The sequence below is a fragment of the Ruditapes philippinarum genome, unplaced genomic scaffold (genome assembly GCF_026571515.1).
Source record: "Ruditapes philippinarum isolate M1 unplaced genomic scaffold, ASM2657151v2 ctg3982_1_1_1_1, whole genome shotgun sequence".
Taxonomy (NCBI): domain Eukaryota; kingdom Metazoa; phylum Mollusca; class Bivalvia; order Venerida; family Veneridae; genus Ruditapes; species Ruditapes philippinarum.
Genome location: NW_026861093.1, coordinates 77,886 through 101,577, shown reverse-complemented (window position 1 = coordinate 101,577; position 23,692 = coordinate 77,886). Strand labels below are relative to the sequence as shown.

The window sequence follows — 23,692 nt, the reverse complement described above, 5'->3', positions numbered from 1 at the left end:
GGCATAATTCTGTCAAAATGCTTGATAGAGTTACTTCCTCCTGTTTACAGGTTGGGGTCATGATGGTTAACAAGTGTGCAAAGTTTCAAAGCCATATGTCAATGGACTTTGAAAATATTTGAACTATTACAAAAACTTTAACATAAGTGGTTACGCCGACGCGGACGCCGGCGCTCGGATGACTGCAATAGCTCTACTTATTCTTATCGAATAGTCGAGCTAAAAAAGGGAAATAACTGGGAAATATGGATGACACAGTTATATAACTTAACAATATCATGTACATAGTATTGATAAGTAAGTGTGGAAATTATAAAGCCATTAGTATAGATAGAACTTAAGATATTTCCAACTTGCCGTTTTAGGTTAACCATTATTCATTTTCTAAGTGCTGAAAAGGGCAATAACTTGGTGAATATGAAAGCTAGAGTTATGTAACTTGCCCAGATCATGTACTTTATATTGATTAGAAAGTGTGTAAACTTAGAAGCCATTGGTACAGGTAGAACTTAAGAAAAATCCAACTTGCTGTTCTAGGTTAACCTCGTACGGACAGACGGACTGACGGATGGACAGTTCAATCACTATATGCCTGGCGGCATAACAAAAACTGTTGGTAGGACAGTATCCTCAACAATTCTTAGTGTTTAATTATAAAACAAAGAGTATGGAAAATATAGGCCATAATTATGTCAAAATCCATGTTGTGGTTGAGATACAAAACTTTAACTCAAGTCAACACAAACATGCTGTAAATGTACAGTGGAGCAGGTTGGCCTACTATTCTTCGAACCACAGTAACTTTACCTGAAACCACATCCACTGATAGAAATTTATGGAAGGTACTCAACAGACTAATTATAAAATCTTACACCAGATTAGATGAAGGTGCAATGTCAACTGGTATATTTGATCAGCACTGGTGCCGTATGAAGAAATATATCTGTGACCACTCCCCTTAGTGCACAAACACCTTATTGATATAGCATTAACACTATCTTCAATTCCTGACAATAAAGATCATAATAATTTCACTACCCAAGAATTGTCTTTCTTTTTAAACAAGTTTGGATGTAACTATATTTTGGTTACACTGAGTAACCAGGGCCTGCATCACTGGATAGAATCTACTTTGTTTTACATACATACATATCCATCAATCTTAAGAAAAATAAATTAAGTCTAAGAGCACCAGATAAGCCATATTTAAAATGCAAAATAATATAGTCACTAGTTTTTTTCTACTGTAAAGAAATAATGCCAATATGAAATTTGCTTGTTTGTTACTTGGAATTTAAATTGTAACCGCACTGTCAAGGTCATACAGGGACTTTCAAGCTTTACGGTTGAAGAAGACCTCACTCAGGTGCTCCTTCGTGTATTATTTCAGGCACAAGCTGGCACACGGGTAAAAACACTGATGTTCTGTAGGCTAACTTGACAGTTTCCTCACATGAAAGTATTCAAAGTGGGACTTGAACCTACAGAAGTGAGGGGCAAGTGGTTTGTTTGAAGTCAATGACCTTAAAGTCAATATGAAAACTCATGAAAGTCATGGCTACTAAAATTGAACCTGAACTAATCAGGATTGCGAGAACTGACCAGTCATATCATTCTATTTGTTCTGTAAACCTGGCAGGAATGGCATGAATTTATTTTTAAATATGGCAGCGATCTTGCAAGGAATAATTAAGAAAATGTAATTTTACAAAATTCACAAATGACAAAATGTAGGCTTCCATGTTACACTAATTGTATTAAAAAGATCAGACAAAATAACAAGGGTTCTAGCTTAGGACCAAGATAGGAGAATTTCAAGTGCCAGGATTTGGATCTTATCCCCTGACAAACTTAGAGATCATTATGGTCATCAAGATAATCATAAAAAAATACAGCAATACCAGCTAAATATTTGAAATTTACTGATTTCTTTGGTAAATAAGAAATACATTTTTTTCTTCTTACAATAGTCATCATATACATATAGCCAACTCATGTTGAACATTTTGATGCTAGGCATAAAAAGCTTAGCAAAATTATATAAAGCAAACAAGACACAAAAATTCACGAGGGGAGTCAACCTACAATAATAGCCACTTGAAATACATCCCATTTCATAGAAGATAGATTTTGTGCAATGTTAAACCCAACCAGAATAAAAAAAAGATAGATAACTCCCCCTTAATAAACTGTCACACAATTAAACAGTTTTCTCCCTTGATAACAACTGAAAAAAATGACCTAGTTTGCCGACTTCCTGATCAATACTTTTACTTATTTCATGTTTAAACAGGTGTATTTACGGATAAAGACATTGCAACTTGATACACCAGAGGTGGTTTTAATAACATATCCTTTTTTATCTGAGGTCAGAATGCATAAAAACTTAACATCGGTTATACTTCCAAAATAAGCAAAAAGAAAGTTAACCAATACAAAGTAAGGAAATATTTTAACAATGAATGAAGAAGAATTCTGTGCATCTGAGGATTCAGTAGTGATAAACTGTGACCCATGCAAGTTTGAGGATAAACTCCAAGAATCTAGTGCATTTTGTCATGACTGTAATGAATTTCTATGTCAACAATGTCTTCAGTTTCACAGAAAATTTCAAGCATTTCGAGAACATCACATTCTTCGTGGAGATTTAATGCCAAGGACCAGAGAGGTAACAAAACCAAAACCAGTGCTGAAACTTTGTGATAATCATCGTATGAAAGAAGTCCAGTTTTACTGCAGAAACCACAGGTCTGTGTTTTGCAATTTATGTAAAGTTGCCAAACACCCAAATTGTGAGTGTGACCTAATAAATGAACTGGTATCAGTTAGTGAGGACAGAACTAAGTTTGACAATGTTTCAAGGAAAATAAAAGGAATTAAAACTGAATTTGAAACACTAAGGGCAGAGCAAATAGTAGTTATTGATGTAATAGCAGCTAGTTCAAGTACTCAGAGAAACAAACTTAAATCTCTGAGGCAGAAAATGGGTGAATTCTTTGACAAACTGGAACATGAACTGGAAGAAGAACAAATCCAGGAAAAGATATTCATAAATAATTTGAGAGAAAGTGTTGCTATTTATTCTGATGTCATCAATGATTTGGACTCACTCAGTATCCAAACAGATCATGTTTCAAAATCACATGATCATGTGGCTATCTTTGCAGCAACATGCAAGTTAGAAAAAACATTGGAAGATTCTGCGACAGTGAAGGACAGAATAGCCATCAAAGGAATGAAAATGCAGGCAAATAAAGCTGGACATAAGTTACTATTACTAGAAAGCATGTGTGACAAAATTATTAAAGAAATAAATGCAAGCACTTCTCCCAAGACTGGTGAGGATTCAGTTGGAAATGCAAAATATCAGGCATGCAAACAGCAACACACCAACACTGGAGAAAAAATCACAAAAGAAATAAAGGAAGAAGTTAAACAAACAAAAACAATTATTACAAACAGTAAGTCAGAAGATCTGCCACAGAAAAAAACAAATAATTTGAAAGATGAAATTCCAAAACAGGGTTTGGAAAAATCTGTTCCAGCAAAGCAACAAAATCATCCTGATGCAATAGAGATATTTAAAAAATCAAAACAACAAAATCATCAAAATGAGTTAAATCAAGAATGTGTAAAGAAAGAACATCATCTGTCTGGAGATGTGAAGGCAATGAAAATAACAACAGTTATTCCTGGAAAACAGGACCTGATATTTGAAAATCTGAAATTTAAGAACTTCTCATATAAATACATAAACCCGGAAGGAAGTCAATATCTATGTGACATAACTGGTTCCATTTTTCTCCCAGATGGTTCCCTTATTTTGTGTGACCATGGAAACTCAACTGTTTTGCTATATGACAAGGACTTTAACATGATAGATAAATGTAAAGTTAAAGTCAAGGTCTGGGATGTGGCACTTACAAATATAGATGAAATCATTGTAACTTTGAATTGTCTAAAGATGCTTGTATACATTAAAATTAAATCAGGGAAATTACAGCAACAAAAAAACAAAGTCAGTCTAAAAAAAGAACCTTTGGGTATAGCTGCATACAAAGATAATATTTTAATAACATACCATAATAACCCAGGAAATGGTGCTATAGAGATTCGGCACAAAAGTGGGAAAGTTTTACGTGACATCACTGCTGATGACAAAGGTGAAGAGCTCTTTGATGCCCCTTTCTACATTGATGTGAACCAATGTAATGGTGATATTTATGTAACTGATAGCAGAAGAAACAGAGTGACATGTTTATCATTTGAAGGGAAAGTTTTGTACAAAATAGAAAGCCCTGAATTCAGATGGCCGAGGAAAATTATCCACGATGATCAGGGAAACTTTTTATTGTGTGCAAGTTTAGCAAATAAATTACTTCTGGTGAAAAAGGGTCTATCAACATCTGATGTTTTACCAGCAGAGATGAAGGCCATTGACACTAGTAAAGTGTTTCTGGCAGCATGTACTCGTCCCCAGACTGTGTCCATAAGAAGGGAGGATCAAACAATGATTATTGGCATAAACTGTTCAAATATGATGTTAGTACTTAAACCATCTGAATAAGTTGGAAACATAATCTTGTAATGCATATGAGCACATTAGGTTACCTATGATAGAAAAAGCTCGTAACTTAAGGCCAAAATTTGTTGACCTCTCTGATGAAGATAAACTTGTATTTATTCATTCCAACAATGATATTCTTAAAGTCACAGCCAAAACCTGTTACAATATTCTTCAACTGCGCTATAATACTTTGTACAAGTAAGGATTTTCAGACCACTTAGTGTTTTAGTTTTTTTTTAAATTGATTTTAATATACAGTCAAACTTCGTTCGCTCGAACTCAGAGGGCCTGTGCAAATTTGTTCGAGAGATCGGTAGTTCGAGACAACCGAGGTTGAACTATTATAACGTTGATCATATGCCTAAAGGTTTTCCTAGCTTACATCGGTCGAATGATAAATGTGTCAATATAATTGTTTGTTAGTTCATCTGTTCGTCGAATATTTCATATTCATAATTACATGCCAGTGTTTTAATTAGTATTAACGGTACACTGTGTTGATCTATATTCATGCATATTGTAATCGGTTGAGTTTGATTGAGCAATCACACCAAATTTGTTGAACAATGTTCAAAATATATTTATGGTATATGTTTTTAATGGGATGAATTTAATTTTTTTTAAATAAATTAATAAAATATTTATTAAAAACATTTACAGCAGCATGTATTTGTAGTCATTTACTAAAATAAACACACATATAAGTATCATTCTATAAATAGATAACACTGTTACGATTCACTTAACATGAACCACGGTTGTAATCAAAGCCATCCAGGTAAACGTCATTCTTTATTGGCATGCATATTTCACAAGTTATTTTTTTTTTTATCGTTACCATAAACGGCAAATCAACAATATTATCATAACAAACAAATCGGTTACAACACCTCTTATTTAGTATCAATTAACCTTAATTACCTTTGTCACGATCACAAGATGTTAAAAACTAGTGTTGCCAAATCTCATTTATTTAGGACATACCGACTTGTCTTTTTGTGTTCGACCGAAAAGGTGTGATTTTCACTATATTTCTGCCGAAGGGACAAGAGATCAGGTTCGACAGTTCGAGCGATTGGTGTTCGAGCGATCAGAGGTAGAACAATATATATTATATAGGAATTTTCCCAGAACTGTGCAATGAGTTCGAGCAAAGGGAGGTATTCCAGCGATCCGAGTTCCAGCGAACGTAGTTTAACTGTAGTCTTTAAACAGTTTTTAGATGATCTGGTGCTTATAGTACGCGATAGTAAATTTTATTGTACAAATGCATCATATCTGTTTTAAAGTTGTTTTATCTTATAACGTATAGAATATCACTCCTGACCAGTCATCCATAGTCTGACCATGGGTGATATATTTAATTAATTTGCGTAACAGTGCCACATTTATTATCAAGATCTATTATCAAAATATCTTATGGCATTTCTTTTTTTAAATTGACGGTCAGTGGGGGTAGTCTAACTTTTATGATATAAAATGTTCTTATATTGTTGAATTATTGTTGTCAGTAGGAAATAAATATTGATTGTATACATATAATGATATTACTAGTATACAGTCTCTTATAATTCTATTGTAGAATGGTCATATGTACATTTTTATCAATTTTAATATGTTTTATGTATATATGTATTTGCATATGAAAGACTGAAATAAACAAATAATAATATAGAAGAATTTATAACATCTTATATACTGTCTAGATTACTTTGAACTGTTTTTGTTTAGTTTTATGTTGCACCAACACTTTAAAGGTCTCATGGTGACTTTCAAGTTGTATGGGAACATAATTTCAGGCATGGAAAAGAGGCAGACATCTTAACCACTAGGTCACTGCTCCTCTAAGATAAAATCTTGTTTTCTTTGAATGAAGTCATGCTGAAATTATTTCTTTCTGAACTAAATTCACATACTATGTTTTAAATGGCCATTTCAATACTAGAAATGTGTTGTCATGCCACGGATGCCCCCGCATGCAGATGTTATTACATTTTGTTCCAAATTTTTTGCACAAACTATTTTTTTCATTTTAAGTTCAAGCCCTTAAAACTATTAAATGTTAACACAAACCATTTCTATACAAAGTTCAAGGCACTGAAACTATTCAGTGTTTACCTTTTGTAAATTGCATATTGCATATTTGTACCCAAAATAATGACTACATACATTTACACAAAAGTATGAGTGCTGAAACTAAAAATTCAAAATTTTTTCAACATTCAAGAGAGATATCTTTGTCCAAAATCATTGAACCATGACCAAATTCAAACATGAACTGCTTATTCATAAGATGTATCTATATGTCAAATTTGAGTTGAATGTGTACAACCATTGGGGAGATAATGAACTGAAACTAGAAATTTCTGACTTTTTTCTCAAAGTTCAAGAGGGATAACTCTGTCAGCTAACATCAAACCATGACCAAATTCGAAATTGACCAATGCATTTTTATGACATATCCATATCTTTAATTTGAGTTGAATATGTACAACTGTTGGGGAGATAATGAATGGGAACTGAAAATTTCCTTTTTTTTCAAAGTTAAAGGGGCATAACTTTGTCAAAAATCATCGAACCATGACTAAATTCAAACTTAACCTGCACATTCCTTTGACATAACCATATGTCAAATTGGAGATGAATGTGTAATACTGTTGGGGAGATAATGGGCGAAAACTGAAAATTTCATATTATTTTCAAAGTGAAAGGGACATAACTCTGTCAAAATCATCAAACCGTGACCAAATTCAAACTTAACCTGCGCATTCCTTTGACGTAACCATATGTCAAATTTGAGTTGAATGTGAAATACTGTTGGGAGATAATGAGCGGAAACTTAAAATTTCATGTAATTTTCAAAGTGAAAGGGGCATAACTCTGCCAAAAATCATTGAACCATGACCAAATTCGAACATGACCTGCGCATTAGTTTGACGTATCCATATGTCAAGTTTGAGTAGAATGTGTAATACCATTGGGGAGATAATGAGCTGAAACTGAAAATTTCATATTATTTTCAAAGTAAAAGGGGCATAACTATGCCAAAATTCATTTAACCATGACCAAATTTAAACTTGACCTGTATTTTGTCATAGCATATCCATATGTCAAATTTGAGTTGAATGTGTGCAACTGTTACTAAGATAATGAACGGAGACTGATGATGACGGAATGACAGAATGATGGAAGGATGGAACAGGGTAACACTATATGCCCAAGCCATTATATGGCGGGGGCATAAAAATAAATTACATATTGTAAATTAAGTCTAAGAGCACCAGATAAGCCATACCGTAAAATTCCTATTAAACGACCCGGGGGCTAAACATTTTCTAAAAGGGGGGCTATTATTACATGTTTTTCCTAAATCCAAAAATCATTGAAAATACATTTAGTGTAACATGGGTTGGTAATAACATTAAAATGTGTTAAGATTTTAAAGTTCATGTGATACATTTTTGGGATTACAATGAAATAAAAAGGATTCTGAAGGATTTGAATAAAATTACGGATTTATTAAAGAGTTCACCACTCATGAGCAGATTTTTTTTCCATATAAAAAAGCCTGGGGGGGAGGGGGCTTTTATTAGGGGAGTGGCATTTATTAGGAATTTTACGGTATTTAAAATGCAAAATAATATAGTCACTAGTTTTCTTGACAATAAGAAATCATGCCAGAACAAAATTTGCTTGTTTGTTTCTTGATATTTAAATTGTAACCACACTGTAATGGCCATACGTTACAAAATTCACAAATGACAAAATGTAGGCAGAAGACTTGAATTCGATCTGATCTTATTGTATTAAAAAGATCAGACAAAATAACAAGAGTTCTAGCTTAGGACCAAGATGGGAGAATTTCAAGTGCCAGGATTTGAATCTTATCCCCTGACAAACTTAGAGATCATTATGGTCATCAAGATAATCATAAAATACAGCAATACCAGCTAAATACTTGGAATTTTTCTTAAGTCTTTGGTAAATAAGAAATACATTTTTTCTTCTTACAATGGTCATCATATACATATAGTCAACTCCTGTTGTACATTTTGATGCCAGACAAAAAAGCATAGCAAATATATAAAGTAAACAAGACACAATTTAAAATTCAAAGTAGTCAACCTACAATAATAGCCACTTGAAATACATCCCGGTTCATAGAAGATAGATTTGGTGCAATGTTAAACCCAACCATAAGATTTTATACAAAATATAAAAAAAAGATAGATTAACTCCCCCTTAATAAACTGTCACACAATTAAACAAGTTTTCTCCCTTGATAACAGCTGAAAAAAAATGACCTAGTTTGCCAACTTCCTGATCAATACTTTTACTTATTTCATGTTTAAACAGGTGTATTTACAAATAAAGACATTGCAACTTGATACACCAGAGGTGGTTTTAATAACATATCCTTTTTTATCCGAGGTGAGAATGCAGGAAAACTTTACATTGGGTTATATTTTCCAAAATAAGCAAAACTAAAGTTAACAAAAACAAAGTAAGGAAATATTTTAACAATGAATGAAGAAGAATTCTGTGCATCTGAGGATTCAATAGTGGTAAACTGTGACCCATGCAAGTTTGAGGATAAACTCCAAGAATCTAGTGCATTTTGTCATGACTGTAATGAATTTCTATGTCAACAATGTCTTCAGTTTCACAGAAAATTTCAAGCATTTCGAGAACACCACATTCTTCGTGGAGATTCAATGCCAAGGACCAGAGAGGTAACAAAACCAAAACTAGTGCTGAAACTTTGTGACAATCATCGTATGAAAGAAGTCCAGTTTTACTGCAGAAACCACAGGTCTGTGTTTTGCAATTTATGTAAAGTTGCCAAACACCCAAATTGTGAGTGTGACCTTATAAATGAACTGATATTAGACAGTGAGGATAGAAGTAAGTTTGACAATGTTTCAAGGAGAATAAAAGGAATAAAAACTGAATTTGAAACACAAAGAGCAGAGCAAACAGAAGTTATTGATGTAATAGCAGCCAGTTCTAGAACTCAGATAAATCAGCTAAAATCTCTGAGGCAGAAAATGGGTGAATTCTTTGACAAACTGGAACATGAAATGGAAGAAGAACAAAACCAGGAAAAGATATTTATAAATAATTTGAGAGAAAGTGTTGCTATTTATTCTGATGTCATCAATAATTTGGACTTACTCAGGGTCCAAACAGATCATGTTTCAAAATCACATGATCATGTGGCTATCTTTGCAGCAACATGCAAGTTAGAAAAAACATTGGAAGACTCTGCGACAGTGAAGGAGAGAATAGCCATCAAAGGAATGAAAATGCAGGCAAATAAAGCTGGACATAAGTTACTATTACTAGAAAGCATGTGTGACAAAATTATTAAAGAAATAAATGCAAGCACTTCTCCCAAGACTGGTGAGGATTCAGTTGGAAATGTAAAATATCAGGCATGCAAAGAGCAACACACCAACACTGGAGAAAAAATTACAACAGAAATAAAGGAAGAAGTTAAACAAACAAAAACAATTATTACAAAAAGTAAGTCAGAAGATCTGCCACAGGAAAAAACAAATCATTTGAAAGATGAAATTCCAAAACAGGGTTTGGAAAAATCTGTTCCAGCAAAGCAACAAAATCATCCTGATGCAATAGAGATATTTAAAAAATCAAAACAACAAAATCATCAAAATGAGTTAAATCAAGAATGTGTAAAGAAAGAACATCATCTGTCTGGAGATGTGAAGGCAATGAAAATAACAACAGTTATTCCTGGAAAACAGGACCTGATATTTGAAAATCTGAAATTTAAGAACTTCTCATATAAATACATAAACCCGGAAGGAAGTCAATATCTATGTGACATAACTGGTTCCATTTTTCTCCCAGATGATTCCCTTATTTTGTGTGACCATGGAAACTCAACTGTTTTGCTATATGACAAGGACTTTAACATGATAGATAAATGTAAAGTTAAAGTCAAGGTCTGGGATGTGGCACTTACAAATATAGATGAAATCATTGTAACTTTGAATTGTCTAAAGATGCTTGTATACATTAAAATTAAATCAGGGAAATTACAGCAACAAAAAAACAAGAGCCACCGCCGGGCGGGGGCAACGCTCGACTTTTTACTTTTTCTAAACGCAAACATAGAAAGGTTTGAACATATATTGATGTTTCCTTTTTATAAATTTAGTTGGTCTGTCTTGTCACATTAGTTTTGTTTATATATTTTGTATATATATGAATAGAAACATTAAGCATATTTCTAAAAATAGCAACAGTACACAATTTCTAAAAATAGCAACAATGACGCAATTTCTAAAAATAGCAACAATGACGCAATTTCTAAAAATAGAAAAAATGACGCAATTTCTAAAAATAGAAAAAAATGATGCAATTTCTAAAAATAGAAACAATGACGCAATTTCTAAAAATAGAAAAAAAAATGACGCAATTTCTAAAAATAGAAACAATGACGCAATTTCTAAAAATAGAAAAAAATGACGCAATCACTAAAAATAGCAACAATGACGCAATTTCTAAAAATAGAAAAAAATGGCGCAATTTCTAAAAATAGCAACAATGACGCAATTTCTAAAAATAGAAAAAATGACGCAATTTCTAAAAATAGAAAAAAATGACGCAATTACCAAAAATAGCAACAATGACGCAATTTCTAAAAATAGAAAAAATGACGCAATTTCTAAAAATAGAACAAAAATGAAGCAATTTCTAAAAATAGCAACAATGACACAATTTCTAAAAATAGAAAAAATGACGCAATTTCTAAAAATAGAAAAACATGACGCAATTTCTAAAAATAGAAAAAAATGACGCAATTTCTAAAAATAGAAAAACATGACGCAATTTCTAAAAATAGAAAAAATGACGCAATTTCTAAAAATAGAAAAACAATGACGCAATTTCTAAAAATAGAAAAAATGACGCAATTTCTAAAAATAGAAAAAAATGACGCAATTTCTAAAAATAGAAAAACATGACGCAATTTCTAAAAATAGAAAAAAATGACCCAATTTCTAAAAATAGAAAAAAAATGAACCAATTTCTAAAAATAGAAAAAACATGACGCAATTTCTAAAAATAGAAAAAAAATGACGCAATTTCTAAAAATAGAAAAACATGACGCAATTTCTAAAAATAGAAACAATGACGCAATTTCTAAAAATAGAACAAAAATGACGAAATTTCTAAAAATAGAAAAAAATGACGCAATTTCTAAAAATAGCAACAATGACGCAATTTCTAAAAAAAGAACAAAAAATGACGCAAATTCTAAAAATAGCAACAATGACGCAATTTCTAAAAATAGAAAAAATGACGGTATTTCTAAAAATAGAAAAACATGACGCAATTATATACATGTATATATATGTATATATATATATATATATATATTTATTTATATATATATATATATATATATATTTGATATATATATATATCTATATATATATATATATATATATATATATATATATATATATATATATACATGCATATATATATATATATATATATATATATATATATTTATATATATATATATACCTGCATATATGTATATATATACACACACACACATTTATATATATATTTATATATCATACATATACTATACATACACACACACCGATAAATGCACAATCTGAGAATATTCAGTAATATAACCTTCAAGGTCAAGGTCATTAAAGAGCCCAAGCAAATTTGGGTTTGATAAACAACAAGGTCTGGTCCTTAAGAATGTTATAATATGAAGTTTATCCCTTCAAAAATAGCAAAGTTACAGTCAGTTACTGCCAAAACAATGAAAATTTCAATAATTTGACCTTCAAAGGCAATGTCATTAATGAGTGAAGGTCAAGGTCTTTCGGTATATTTTTAACAGTTATCTTTGAAGATTATTATGTTCAAGTTTGAAGACAATCCATTCAAAAATAACAAAGTTACAGCCAATAATAGCCAAAAAAATGAAAATTTCAATAATTTGACCTTCAAAGTCAAGGTCATTGATGAGTGAATGTCAAGGTCTGACTGGTTATTTTTAAGGGATATCCTTGAAGATTATTATGTTCAAGTTTGAAGACAATCCATTCAAAAATAACAAAGTAACAGCCAATAACAGCATGAACAAGCAAAAATTGGACTTTTAACCTTGAAGGTCAAGGTCATTTATGGATGAAGGTCAAGGTTAGTGTGGTCTACTGAAAGGTCTTGTCCCAAGGGTTGTTGTGGCCAAGTATGAAGACAATACACCAAGAAATAAAAAAGTTATGATCCAGGTACAAGTTTTCGGACGGCAACGGCAACGGCAACGGCAACGGAGACGGCAACGGCAACGGCAACGGCAACGGCAACGCCGACCTGACTATAACAATACCTCTACTTTTTTTTTCAAAAAAAAAAAAGTCGAGCTAACAAAGTCAGTCTAAAAAAAGAACCTTTGGGTATAGCTGCATACAAAGATAATATTTTAATATCATACCACAATAACCCAGGAAATGGTGCTATAGAGATTCGGCACAAAAGTGGGAAAGTTTTACGTGACATCACTGTTGATGACAAAGGTGAAGAGCTCTTTAACACCCCTTTCTACATTGATGTGAATCAACAGAATGGTGATATTTATGTTACCGATAGCAGAAGAAACAGAGTGACCTGTTTATCATTTGAAGGTAAAGTTTTGTACAAAATAGAAAGCCCTGAATTCAGAATGCTGAGGAAAATTATCCACGATGATCAGGGAAACTTTTTACTGTGTGCAAGCCTAGTAAATAAATTACTCCTGGTGAAAAAGGGTCTATCAACATCTGATGTTTTACCAGTAGAGATGAAGGCAAATGATACTAGTAAAGTGTTTCTGGCAGCATGTACTCGTCCCCAGACTGTGTCCATAAGGAGGGAGGATCAAACAATGATTGTTGGCATAAACTGTTCAAATATGATGTTAGTATTTAAATCATCAGAATAAGTTGGAAACATAATCTTGTAATGCGTATGAGCACATTAGGTTACCTACGTTAGAAAAAGCTTGTAACTTAAGGCCAGAATTTGTTGACCTCTCTGATGAAGATAAAATTGTATTTATTCCCTCCAACAATGATATTGTTAAATTCACAGCCAAAACCTGTTAAAATATTCTTCAACTCCGCTATAATATATTGTACAAGTAAGGATTTTCAGACCACTTAGTGTTTTAGTTTTTTTTTAATTAATTTTAATATATAGAGGATATTGAATTAGTGTAGTTTAATACTAAATTTATTGAACAAGTTGAATAAAATCATATTATGCAAGCCTCTGGCGAGCAAAATATTGTTTTATTCAACGAGTTCAATGAATTTAGTATTAAATCTACACAAACATAATATTCTTTTTATCACATATATAAAATAAGAACTGTAAACTGTTAAAATGAGTAAATTTTCATTGACGCGCCTACAGAGTAACGCTAACATTAGCGTGCTTTAACACTTTGTTTATATATAACGCAAATGATGTCAAGTCAAAGTGTTATTACACTAGTGTAATATCGTTTTTATTAAATGGCTTTATTACACTCCTGCGCCACGGTTTATGTGATAAAGTCTTTTAACAGTTTTTAGATGATCTGGTGCTTATAGTACATGATAGTAAATTTTATTGTACAAATGTAACATATCTTTTTAAACATGATAAGTTGTTTTATCAAATAACGTATAGAATATCACTACTCACCAGTCATCCATGGTCTGACCATGGGCGATATATTTAATTAATTTGCGTAATAGTGCCACATTTTACAATACTCAAGAGATTTATTATCAAAATATCTTATGGCATTTCTATTTTCAAATTGACTGTCAGTGGGGGTAATCTAACTTTTATGATATAAAATGTTCTTATAATGTTGCATTACTGTTGTCAGTAGGAACTAACTATTGATTGTATACGTATAATGATATTACTAATATACAGTCTCTTATAATTCTATTGTAGAATGGTCATATGTACATTTTTATCAATTTTTAAAAGTTTTATGTATATATGTATGCATATGTAAGAGACTGAAATAAACAAATAAAAATATAAAAGAATTTATAACATCTTATATACTGTATAGATTACTTTGAACTTTTTCTGTTTGGTTTTATGTCACACCAACACTTTAAAGGTCTCAAGGTGACTTTCAATTTGTATGGGAACATTATTTCAGGCATGGAAAAGAGGCAGACATCTTAACCACAAGGTCACTGCTCCTCTTGGCTAAAATCTTGTTTTCTTTGAATGAAGTCTTGCTGAAATTATTTCTTTCTGAACTAAATTCACATACTGTGTTTTAAATGGCCATTTCAATACCAGAAATGTGTTGTCATGCCACGGATGCCCCCGCATGCAGATGTTATAATATTTAGTTCCAAATTTTTTGCACAAACTATTTTTTTCATTTTAAGTTCAAGCCCTTAAAACTATTCAATGTAAACACAAACCATTTCTATACAAAGTTCAAGGCACTGAAACTATTCAGTGTTAACCTTTTGTAAATTGCATATTGCATATTTGTAGCCAAAATACTTACTACATACATTTCCACAAAAGTATGAGTGCTGAAACAAAATATTCAAATTTTTTCCAACATTCAAGAGAGATAACTTTGTCCAAAATAATTGAACCATGACCAAATTCAAACTTGAACTGCTTATTCCTAAGATGTATGTATATGTCAAATTTGAGTTGAATATGTACAACCATTTGGGAGATAATGAACGGAAACTAAAAATTTCTGATTTTTTTTTTAAAGTTCAAGAGGGATTTCTCTGTCAGCTATCATCAAACCATGACCATATTCAAACTTGACCAGTGTATGAGATAATGAACGGAAACTGAAAATTTCATTTTTTTTAAAGTGAAAGGGGCATAACTCCACCATAAATCAACGAATCATGACCAAATTCGAACTTGACCTGCACATTTGTTTGACATATCCACATGTCAAATTTGAGTAGAATATGTAATACTGTTGGGGAGATAATGAACGGAAACTGAAAATTTCATATTATTTTCAAAGTGAAATGGGCGTAACTTAACTTGCACATTCCTTTGCCATATTCATATGTCAAATTTATGTTGAAATCAAGGGGCAAAAATCATCGGACCATGACCAAATTCAAACTTGACCTGTATTTTCTCATGATATATCCATATCTTAAATTTGAGTTGAATGTGTGCAATGGTTACTAAGACAATGAACCGAAACTGATGATGACGGAATGACCGAAGGACTGAATGACGGAACAGGGGCATAATAAATGCATACCAAAGACAGCAAAATTAAGCAGAAATTTTGTTTTGTTTTTGTTTGGATTTACAGAGCACTAACACAGTTTTGGAAATATGACTTAAAACAGGAATGATGATTTTGGCTAAGTTCCGGTGTTACAATCTTAAAGGCAAAACCAATTCATCTGCTAAAGCTAAGACCCATTTAGTCACAGCTTATATGCAGAGTTAAACGGTGGCTTCAATTCTATGACGCAACTCCTTTGCCACTTTTTGAGAACATGCAAGTAAAGTCACAACAACACAGTAATGGCTGTATGGAAGGAAGACAGTGAAGTTTGATTACCTTAATACATAGAAAATTGTGTTTGAACTACAGACCTTCTAAAGTTCTAGGGCAGTATTAAAAAAAACTCCTGGGAAAAAGGAGCTTTCTGAATACAGCCTCTGAAGGCTAGCTGGACAGCATTCTGCCATTCTCTGACTTTTTCTGAATACACTGGCAAAGGCCAAATGATTCAAAGTATGCCATCTTGACCATTCCATCAAGAAGACACCTTTGAAAATATTAATTTTTGCTGAATCAGTCTGAACGAAAATTGAATTGATTGCATGGAGATTGGTATGTTCAGGCCAGGATATACCCCACACAGAACCAGTGTCAGGAATATTATAAACTTTATAGTTTGACAAAAGAAATTTTGACCACAAGTAAAGATACAGAATGCAAGTTCAAAGGTCCTATTTAACTTAATGCTAAGAAAAGCATATCATTTAAACACTATTTATACTCTATTAAATTAAAACCATGAAAACAAGTGATAGACTTATAAATCTTTATTTTGGCATAACTGGACAAGAAACATCAGACCAAATGAATGATTATATGATAAATATAACTAACACTAGAAATAAGACACATACATGTTAAAACCATTAAGTCTGGTGTAGTCCGAGCCATTATGCCTCCTTTCTTGGTATTGGCCTGATCCCCAAGAGAACATGGATGATAGTAAAGCGTTTGCAACCATCCTATGTTTATGTCCAAGACTATTCTTTTTTAAAGTGATTTACCTAATTATGAAAAGTCACAACTGCAAAGCAGTGTAATGTAATTTGAATACACCTCAGGCCAGAATTTAGAGAACATAGGTTCTTACCTGACAGGTCTATTTAAAATATACAGTAGGTTTAGAATGAATATGGAGCAGCTGTGAGTAACATGAAAATACATGTTCCCTAACAAAGTAGGCACTTACGTTTGTTTGTTGAATTCTTCCTTTTGCTGTGATATCTGTCGTCTGTAATAAAAAATAAATAACAACATTATTCTATGTTTCACACATTCTTAGGTATTATTTTGTATATTTCTTAATGTAAATATCACTGTAAAGAAATGTTTGAGCAGTTTGAGAATCTATCTTTTCTTTATGTAAATATCACTGTAAAGAAATGTTTGAGCAGTTTGAGAATCTATCTTTTCTTAATGTAAATATCACTGTAAAGAAATGTTTGAGAAATTTTAGAATCTATCTTTTCTTAATGAAAATATCACTGTAAAGAAATGTTTGAGCAGTTTGAGAATCTATCTTTTCTTTATGTAAATATCACTGTAAAGAAATGTTTGAGTAGTTTTAGTATCTATCTTTTCTTAATGTAAATATCACTGTAAAGAAATGTTTGAGCAGTTTTAGTATCTATCTTTTTTATGTAAATATCACTGTAAAGAAATGTTTAAACAGTTTGAGAATCTACCTTTCTTTATGTAAATATCACTGTAAAGAAATGTTTGAGAAATTTTAGAATCTATCTTTTCTCAATGTAAATATCACTGTAAAGAAATGTTTGAGCAATTTGAGAATCTATCTTTTCTTTATGTAAATATCACTGTAAAGAAATGTTTGAGCAGTTTGAGAATCTATCTTTTCTTAATGTAAATATCACTGTAAAGAAATGTTTGAGCAGTTTGAGAATCTATCTTTTCTTTATGTAAATATCACTGTAAAGAAATGTTTGAGCAGTTTGAGAATCTATCCTTTCTAAATGTAAATATCACTGTAAAGAAATGTTTGAGAAATTTTAGAATCTATCTTTTCTTAATGTAAATATCACTGTAAAGAAATGTTTGAGAAATTTTAGAATCTATCTTTTCTTAATGTAAATATCACTGTAAAGAAATGTTTGAGCAGTTTGAGAATCTATCTTTTCTTAATGTAAATATCACTGTAAAGAAATGTTTGAGCAGTTTGAGAATCTATCTTTTCTTTATGTACATATCACTGTAAAGAAATGTTTGAGCAGTTTGAGAATCTATCTTTTCTTATGTAAATATCACTGTAAAGAAATGTTTGAGCAGTTTTAGTATCTATCTTTTTTTAATGTAAATATCACTGTAAAGAAATGTTTAAGAAATTTTAGAATCTATCTTTTCTTAATGTAAATATCAATGTAAAGAAATGTTTGAGCAGTTTTAGTATCTATCTTTTCTTAATGTAAATATCACTGTAAAGAAATGTTTGAGCAGTTTGAGAATCTATCTTTTCTTTATGTAAATATCACTGTAAAGAAATGTTTGAGCAGTTTGACAATCTATCTTTTCTTATGTAAATATCACTGTAAAGAAATGTTTGAGCAGTTTTAGTATCTATCTTTTTTATATGTAAATATCACTGTAAAGAAATGTTTGAGCAGTTTTAGTATCTATCTTTTCTTTATGTAAATATCACTGTAAAGAAATGTTTGAGCAGTTTGAGAATCTATCTTTTCTTAATGTTAATATCACTGTAAAGAAATGTTTCAGCAGTTTGAGAATCTATCTTTTCTTAATGTAAATATCACTGTAAAGAAATGTTTGAGCAGTTTGAGAATCTATCTTTTCTTAATGTTAATATCACTGTAAAGAAATGTTTGAGCAGTTTGAGAATCTATCTTTTCTTAATGTAAATATCACTGTAAAGAAATGTTTGGGCAGTTTTAGAATCTATCTGCTCTATATGTTTTGCTTTATTTGTTTCAATTTGGTCAGTAAACTTTAATTCTTATTGAATTCAACTGTAACATGGATCACCAAAAGCCTAACACAAACCCTAACCTCAATGTTATTGCCTGTGATGTTAAGACAGAAAACGATAGTTATCAAGAAGTGTTGAGAGATAGCTAGTCTAGCTGTGATATCATATGACAGAGACTACGTTAACACTTAACCTGCTGGAACCAAAACTAATTAGCCTTTGCCGTTACTTTGGAGTCATATAGCCTGACAAGGCTTTATTTCGTTTATAGCCCAATATTTCATACTGAAATCTCAAAAGTTTTGAATGAACTGATCCAAATTTAAAGCCAGGCAAATCCATTAAACAAATTAAGGGTAAATATTATTACTATAAGCTTTATCCTTTTTATATAGATCCTATGATTCTTTGGTTGGGCTTTATGTTGCACTAACACAATAAATAGGTCATATATAGTAACTTACGATTTCCAGTTTTACAGGGGTAGAATGACCTTAGGTGCTCTTTCAACCATTTTTTCAGGCAAATGCTGGCACCTTAGTAGGAACCACTGACCATCTGTAAACTAGCAGAATAGCTTCCAGATACAAAACTATCAAAAGTCCTTGGCTGGATTCAACCTAACAGCAACAAGGGCCAATTGATTTAATTGACATTCATCGGTCCAAGGCAAGTTGGAGATAGAAAATATTGCAACACTCAAGCTCTTCTATGCCAAAAAGAAGATTATAAAGCACTCGCCCCACAAATCCTGGAAAACAAGCCCCCTTAACAATAAATTTTGGAACATTATCCAAAAATTTTCAAAGGCTTCAAAAAGCATTACAGCTTTGAAATCAAAGAGCCTAAAACATCATTTGAAATTTTCACAGTTATCAAGTGAAGCACTTAAAATAGAAAAATCTTCAAAACATCGTAAAGAAATATACTCAGAATTAGATTGAAACACCAATGTCTGTGCAATTCTTAGGTAGATTTTAGTGAAAAGCATTTTGGGTCATTTTACACATGAGTAAAGTCACTTACTGTAATTTTGCTACTTCAATTCCTGCCTTTGTTACGTCTGCCCTACAAATACAATACGTTTAAACATTAATAAAATAATTTCCATCGTTAAGTTGCTTGAATAATAAAAATTTTCTTTAAAACCATAATGCATTGTACTTACTAAAATTACTTCTTTTTTTAACACAAATCAATGAAATCATATAAACATAATTTTGTTTGTTTGTTTGATTGGATTTTACATCACAGTATAGGTCATATGGCGATGTTCCAGCTTTACTGGAGGAGGAAGACCTCAGATGCCCTTCCATGCGTTATTTCAGACACAAACAAGCACCTGAGTAGAACCACCTGTGGATAGCTCCCTCACATGAAAGAATCCAAAGTCCCTGTTGGGATTCGAACCCACATGGGTGGGGGACAAATCATAGTGTGTCAGTGAAAAGAAATAATGGTTGCAAAAAATATTCACAACTTTAAATCAGGCTTCGCAAAAGTTGCCGGACCGTCGGACATGTCCGGCAAAACTCTGGCCGGTCCGATATTTTTTTTCCAAGTTCCGGACCTTATGTCCGGTACTAATACTGGAATATATCCAAGACCGATCAAGACCAAGTTTTCTCCCTTGAATAAAAAAATGTAAAACAAGTTTTATTTCGCTGTTTCATTATAAGTGTCCAATCAAATTATAGATACATACGACTTTCAATGACCTTGTACTCGGGAGAAAATGTTGGTGTTACTGCATTATTACGATGGCGCTACGCCAGGCAAAAAACGTAAATTATCTAATGAAGAAAAAAAAGCGAAACAAAAGGAATACGAGTCCAGGCGCCCGCGGAGAAAATTTGTGGGTAAATGGAAAAATGGCCGCTCGTGTTTGGTTTTCAACGAGGAAGAAAATAAGATGAAATGTACATTGTGTCATAAATTTTATAAAGATCGTACAATGGACTATAGACTCCTGTCTAAAAATACATTCATACTGGGTTGTGGCAATTTAAAAATACATATATTTGGGAAAAAAATTTGGTCTGACAAAAGTTCTTTCGGTCAGACAAGAATTGAAAGTTTGTCTGACCGAATGTCAGGCAAATTTTTCACTAGTTTTGCGAAGCCTGTTAAATGTTTCGAATTGCTTTAATTCACTTCACAAATTTAACCCAGAAATCAGGTCCAAGAATCATTAATTAATCTTCCAGTCTGAATTTCAGGATGTGCTAAGAAAGAGAGTCAGAAAGTTAGTGGACTTAAAAAAAGGTTTACAAATTAAACAATATTTAAATACAAAATTCTATAAATGTATCAAGCATATTAAATTTTCACTAATGCGCCTAGTAAACTCTTTTGAGGGTCATTTATAACTTTAACAGGTTTTTTTGTCAGTACTGAGCCACCATAGTCTGCACACATGTACAATTATACAATTATGTTTTATATTCTAACTTAAATACCAGTGAATTTTACAGTGGACTATCTCAAATTTGATGTAAAGCAAGACCATTACAGAATTTCAGTGGCCTGAAAGTGGAAGGGATGGTGCCAAGGGGGTTATAAGTTTAAAATATGCTCACTTTGCTTTATGTAAATCCTCTGTAATACTGATCACCTGCTTTCTCAATTCTTCCTTCTCCTGACTGCAAACAAAAACATCAAACATATGACAGTAAATGGATTAATATCCCTAACCTCTTATAACTGGGAAAAAACGTCCAAACAAGGTAAATACATGTACAACCTAACATCAGTCAATGAATGAAGAAACTCTAAATGAAAACACTCTGAGGAAAGCTAAATAAATCTGACAGAATGAGGACATAAGGACAACCTAAAGACTTCTGGTGAGCATGAAAATATACTTAATTGGTATTTAAAAAGAAAGGCCAAGCTTTTTCATAATACATGTAATTCCTTTTCCATATCAGATCATTTTCAGAAATTGATGCAAATAGAAAGGTAAAAAAGTATAATATATTGCATATCAGCGTGACCACTGTTCCCAATGACAACATAACGACTACACAGAAACTTTAATGAGTAAAAAACAACAACAAACAAACTTACATGAGCCGTTTATGCTCTTCAGGATCTGTTTTGTGCGATTGTTCTATAAGCTGATTGGTTCTGTTACGCCATCTCTCCACCTCGGATAATATCGACTTTTTATCTATAGCCAGGGCATCTCGCTGGGATTGTAGTTCACGGATTTCTGTTTGTAGAGGTCGGATCGTTTCCTCAAGTTTTGATAGCTGTTATCATTATAAAACATCAATATTATTTAATGGAATTATATTAAACTATTTATTCACACATAGAATGTTTTATATCAACTACATGAATGTTTGGTGGGGGTATAACCATGTATTTCTACATTGTAGATGGTTAACTATGTGTAAATAAATTTTATCATTGCGGTTTGTCCTTTAAGGCATATTTCTCAATTCAAATGTTATCACTTCCAAAAAATAGTTAAAAGTTACATGACGACTTTATACTTGAATTACTTTTCACTGCCCTGTGTTGCGTAGAACGGCTGACATCATTTTATGTACACCTGAACTTTTCTTTAAATATCAATTTGTGTTACTATAAACTGGCTATACATAAAGTGACTGGATATACAGGAGAATATAGCCTGGCTGATAAAAATATAACCCTCCACTAGTGTCGCAAGTTATATCTATCTCATTCAGGCTATATTCTGCATAAGCATCCCATAAGCATCTTTTAATTCAATCCCATAAGCATCTTTTAATGCAATAACTTGTTATTCAGTAAATACTGTAATTAATAATATATATATTACCTTAGCCTCGGCCTGGGAAAGTTGAGACTGTGCATGATCCCTTTCTTCTCTCAGTAGTTTATTACTATCATGTAACAGGTTGTATGACTCTACTCTGTGCATCAACTCAGCATGTTGCGCTGCAGTTTGTGTCTCGGCCTGAAATCATAGTGGCAAATAAAAATTTACTAAAAGTTCATTCAAAATGAATTTTTATTCCAGATATTAGATAATGAATGGTTTAAATTTACAGTCTTAGTTTCGTAAACTACACATAATCGAGTGTGTTCAAAGTATATCTGATCCTACACAGATGGCTGTTTTGTCAGTTCATGGATAAATAGCAGGACAGCAGATGGACATATGAGCAAAATGGAACAAGATGCCATTTCTCTTGTTGTTTCCCATTTGCTCCTTATTCTATTGTTACATAATAACAAACTCTATTTTTTTATTTCTTCTATTTACAGTTTGATGCCCCCCCCCCTATTTATTTTCAGTCGTAGAGATAGACAAGGGCAAGTCTATATGGGGGCATTAACATAGTGCTGTTTATAGATGGTTTGGTTTGACAATCTTAAAGTAAAATGGCAACTTTCAAAGTATATTAGCGCAAAAAATGAAATTCTGTATGGCAAATAGAAACTTTACTCTAGAAATGATTCCCAGAGACCGAGTCACTTTAACAGCTATAGCATAAGATTACCTGTCTCTGTTCCCTCTCCTCTGACAACTGAGTGTTCACAGATTCGAGCTGTTTCTCTAGATTGTCACATCGTTGTTTCAGTCTGGAACACTCTGTCTCTACAACATCTAACTTGCCCTCGGCTATATCCTTTTCCTTTCTTAAATATCTGTGAACCAGACAATAATAACACAACAGTTATTTGTCTTCCTTATTCTTTCAAATTATCATTTTCTATCTAATTCCTTCAAATTATCATTTTCTATCTAATTCTTTCAAATTATCATTGTCTACCTAATTCCTTCAAATTATCATTTTCTATCTAATTCTTTCAAATTATCATTGTCTACCTAATTCCTTCAAATTATCAT

The 23,692-nt window shown here is 32.0% G+C and overlaps 2 protein-coding genes across 2 annotated transcripts in view; one reads left to right on the top strand and one right to left on the bottom strand.

The window, feature by feature from the left end:
- Positions 1-23,692, bottom strand: part of LOC132714496 (nucleoprotein TPR-like) — a 94,918-nt gene that overhangs the window by 38,081 nt on the left and 33,145 nt on the right. Inside the window, exons 32-37 of the mRNA XM_060697390.1 lie at positions 23,343-23,490; positions 22,658-22,795; positions 21,916-22,100; positions 21,426-21,488; positions 19,873-19,914; positions 17,095-17,136 (exon numbers count right to left, since the gene is read on the bottom strand). Of these exons, the coding sequence (XP_060553373.1) occupies positions 17,095-17,136; positions 19,873-19,914; positions 21,426-21,488; positions 21,916-22,100; positions 22,658-22,795; positions 23,343-23,490 (618 nt within the window). The remainder of the gene's footprint in view (positions 1-17,094; positions 17,137-19,872; positions 19,915-21,425; positions 21,489-21,915; positions 22,101-22,657; positions 22,796-23,342; positions 23,491-23,692) is intronic.
- LOC132714498 (uncharacterized) lies at positions 2,287-6,197 on the top strand. The gene has a single exon (XM_060697392.1). It carries the CDS (start codon positions 2,459-2,461, stop codon positions 4,565-4,567), a length of 2,109 nt encoding a protein of 702 aa, XP_060553375.1. The 5' UTR covers positions 2,287-2,458; the 3' UTR covers positions 4,568-6,197.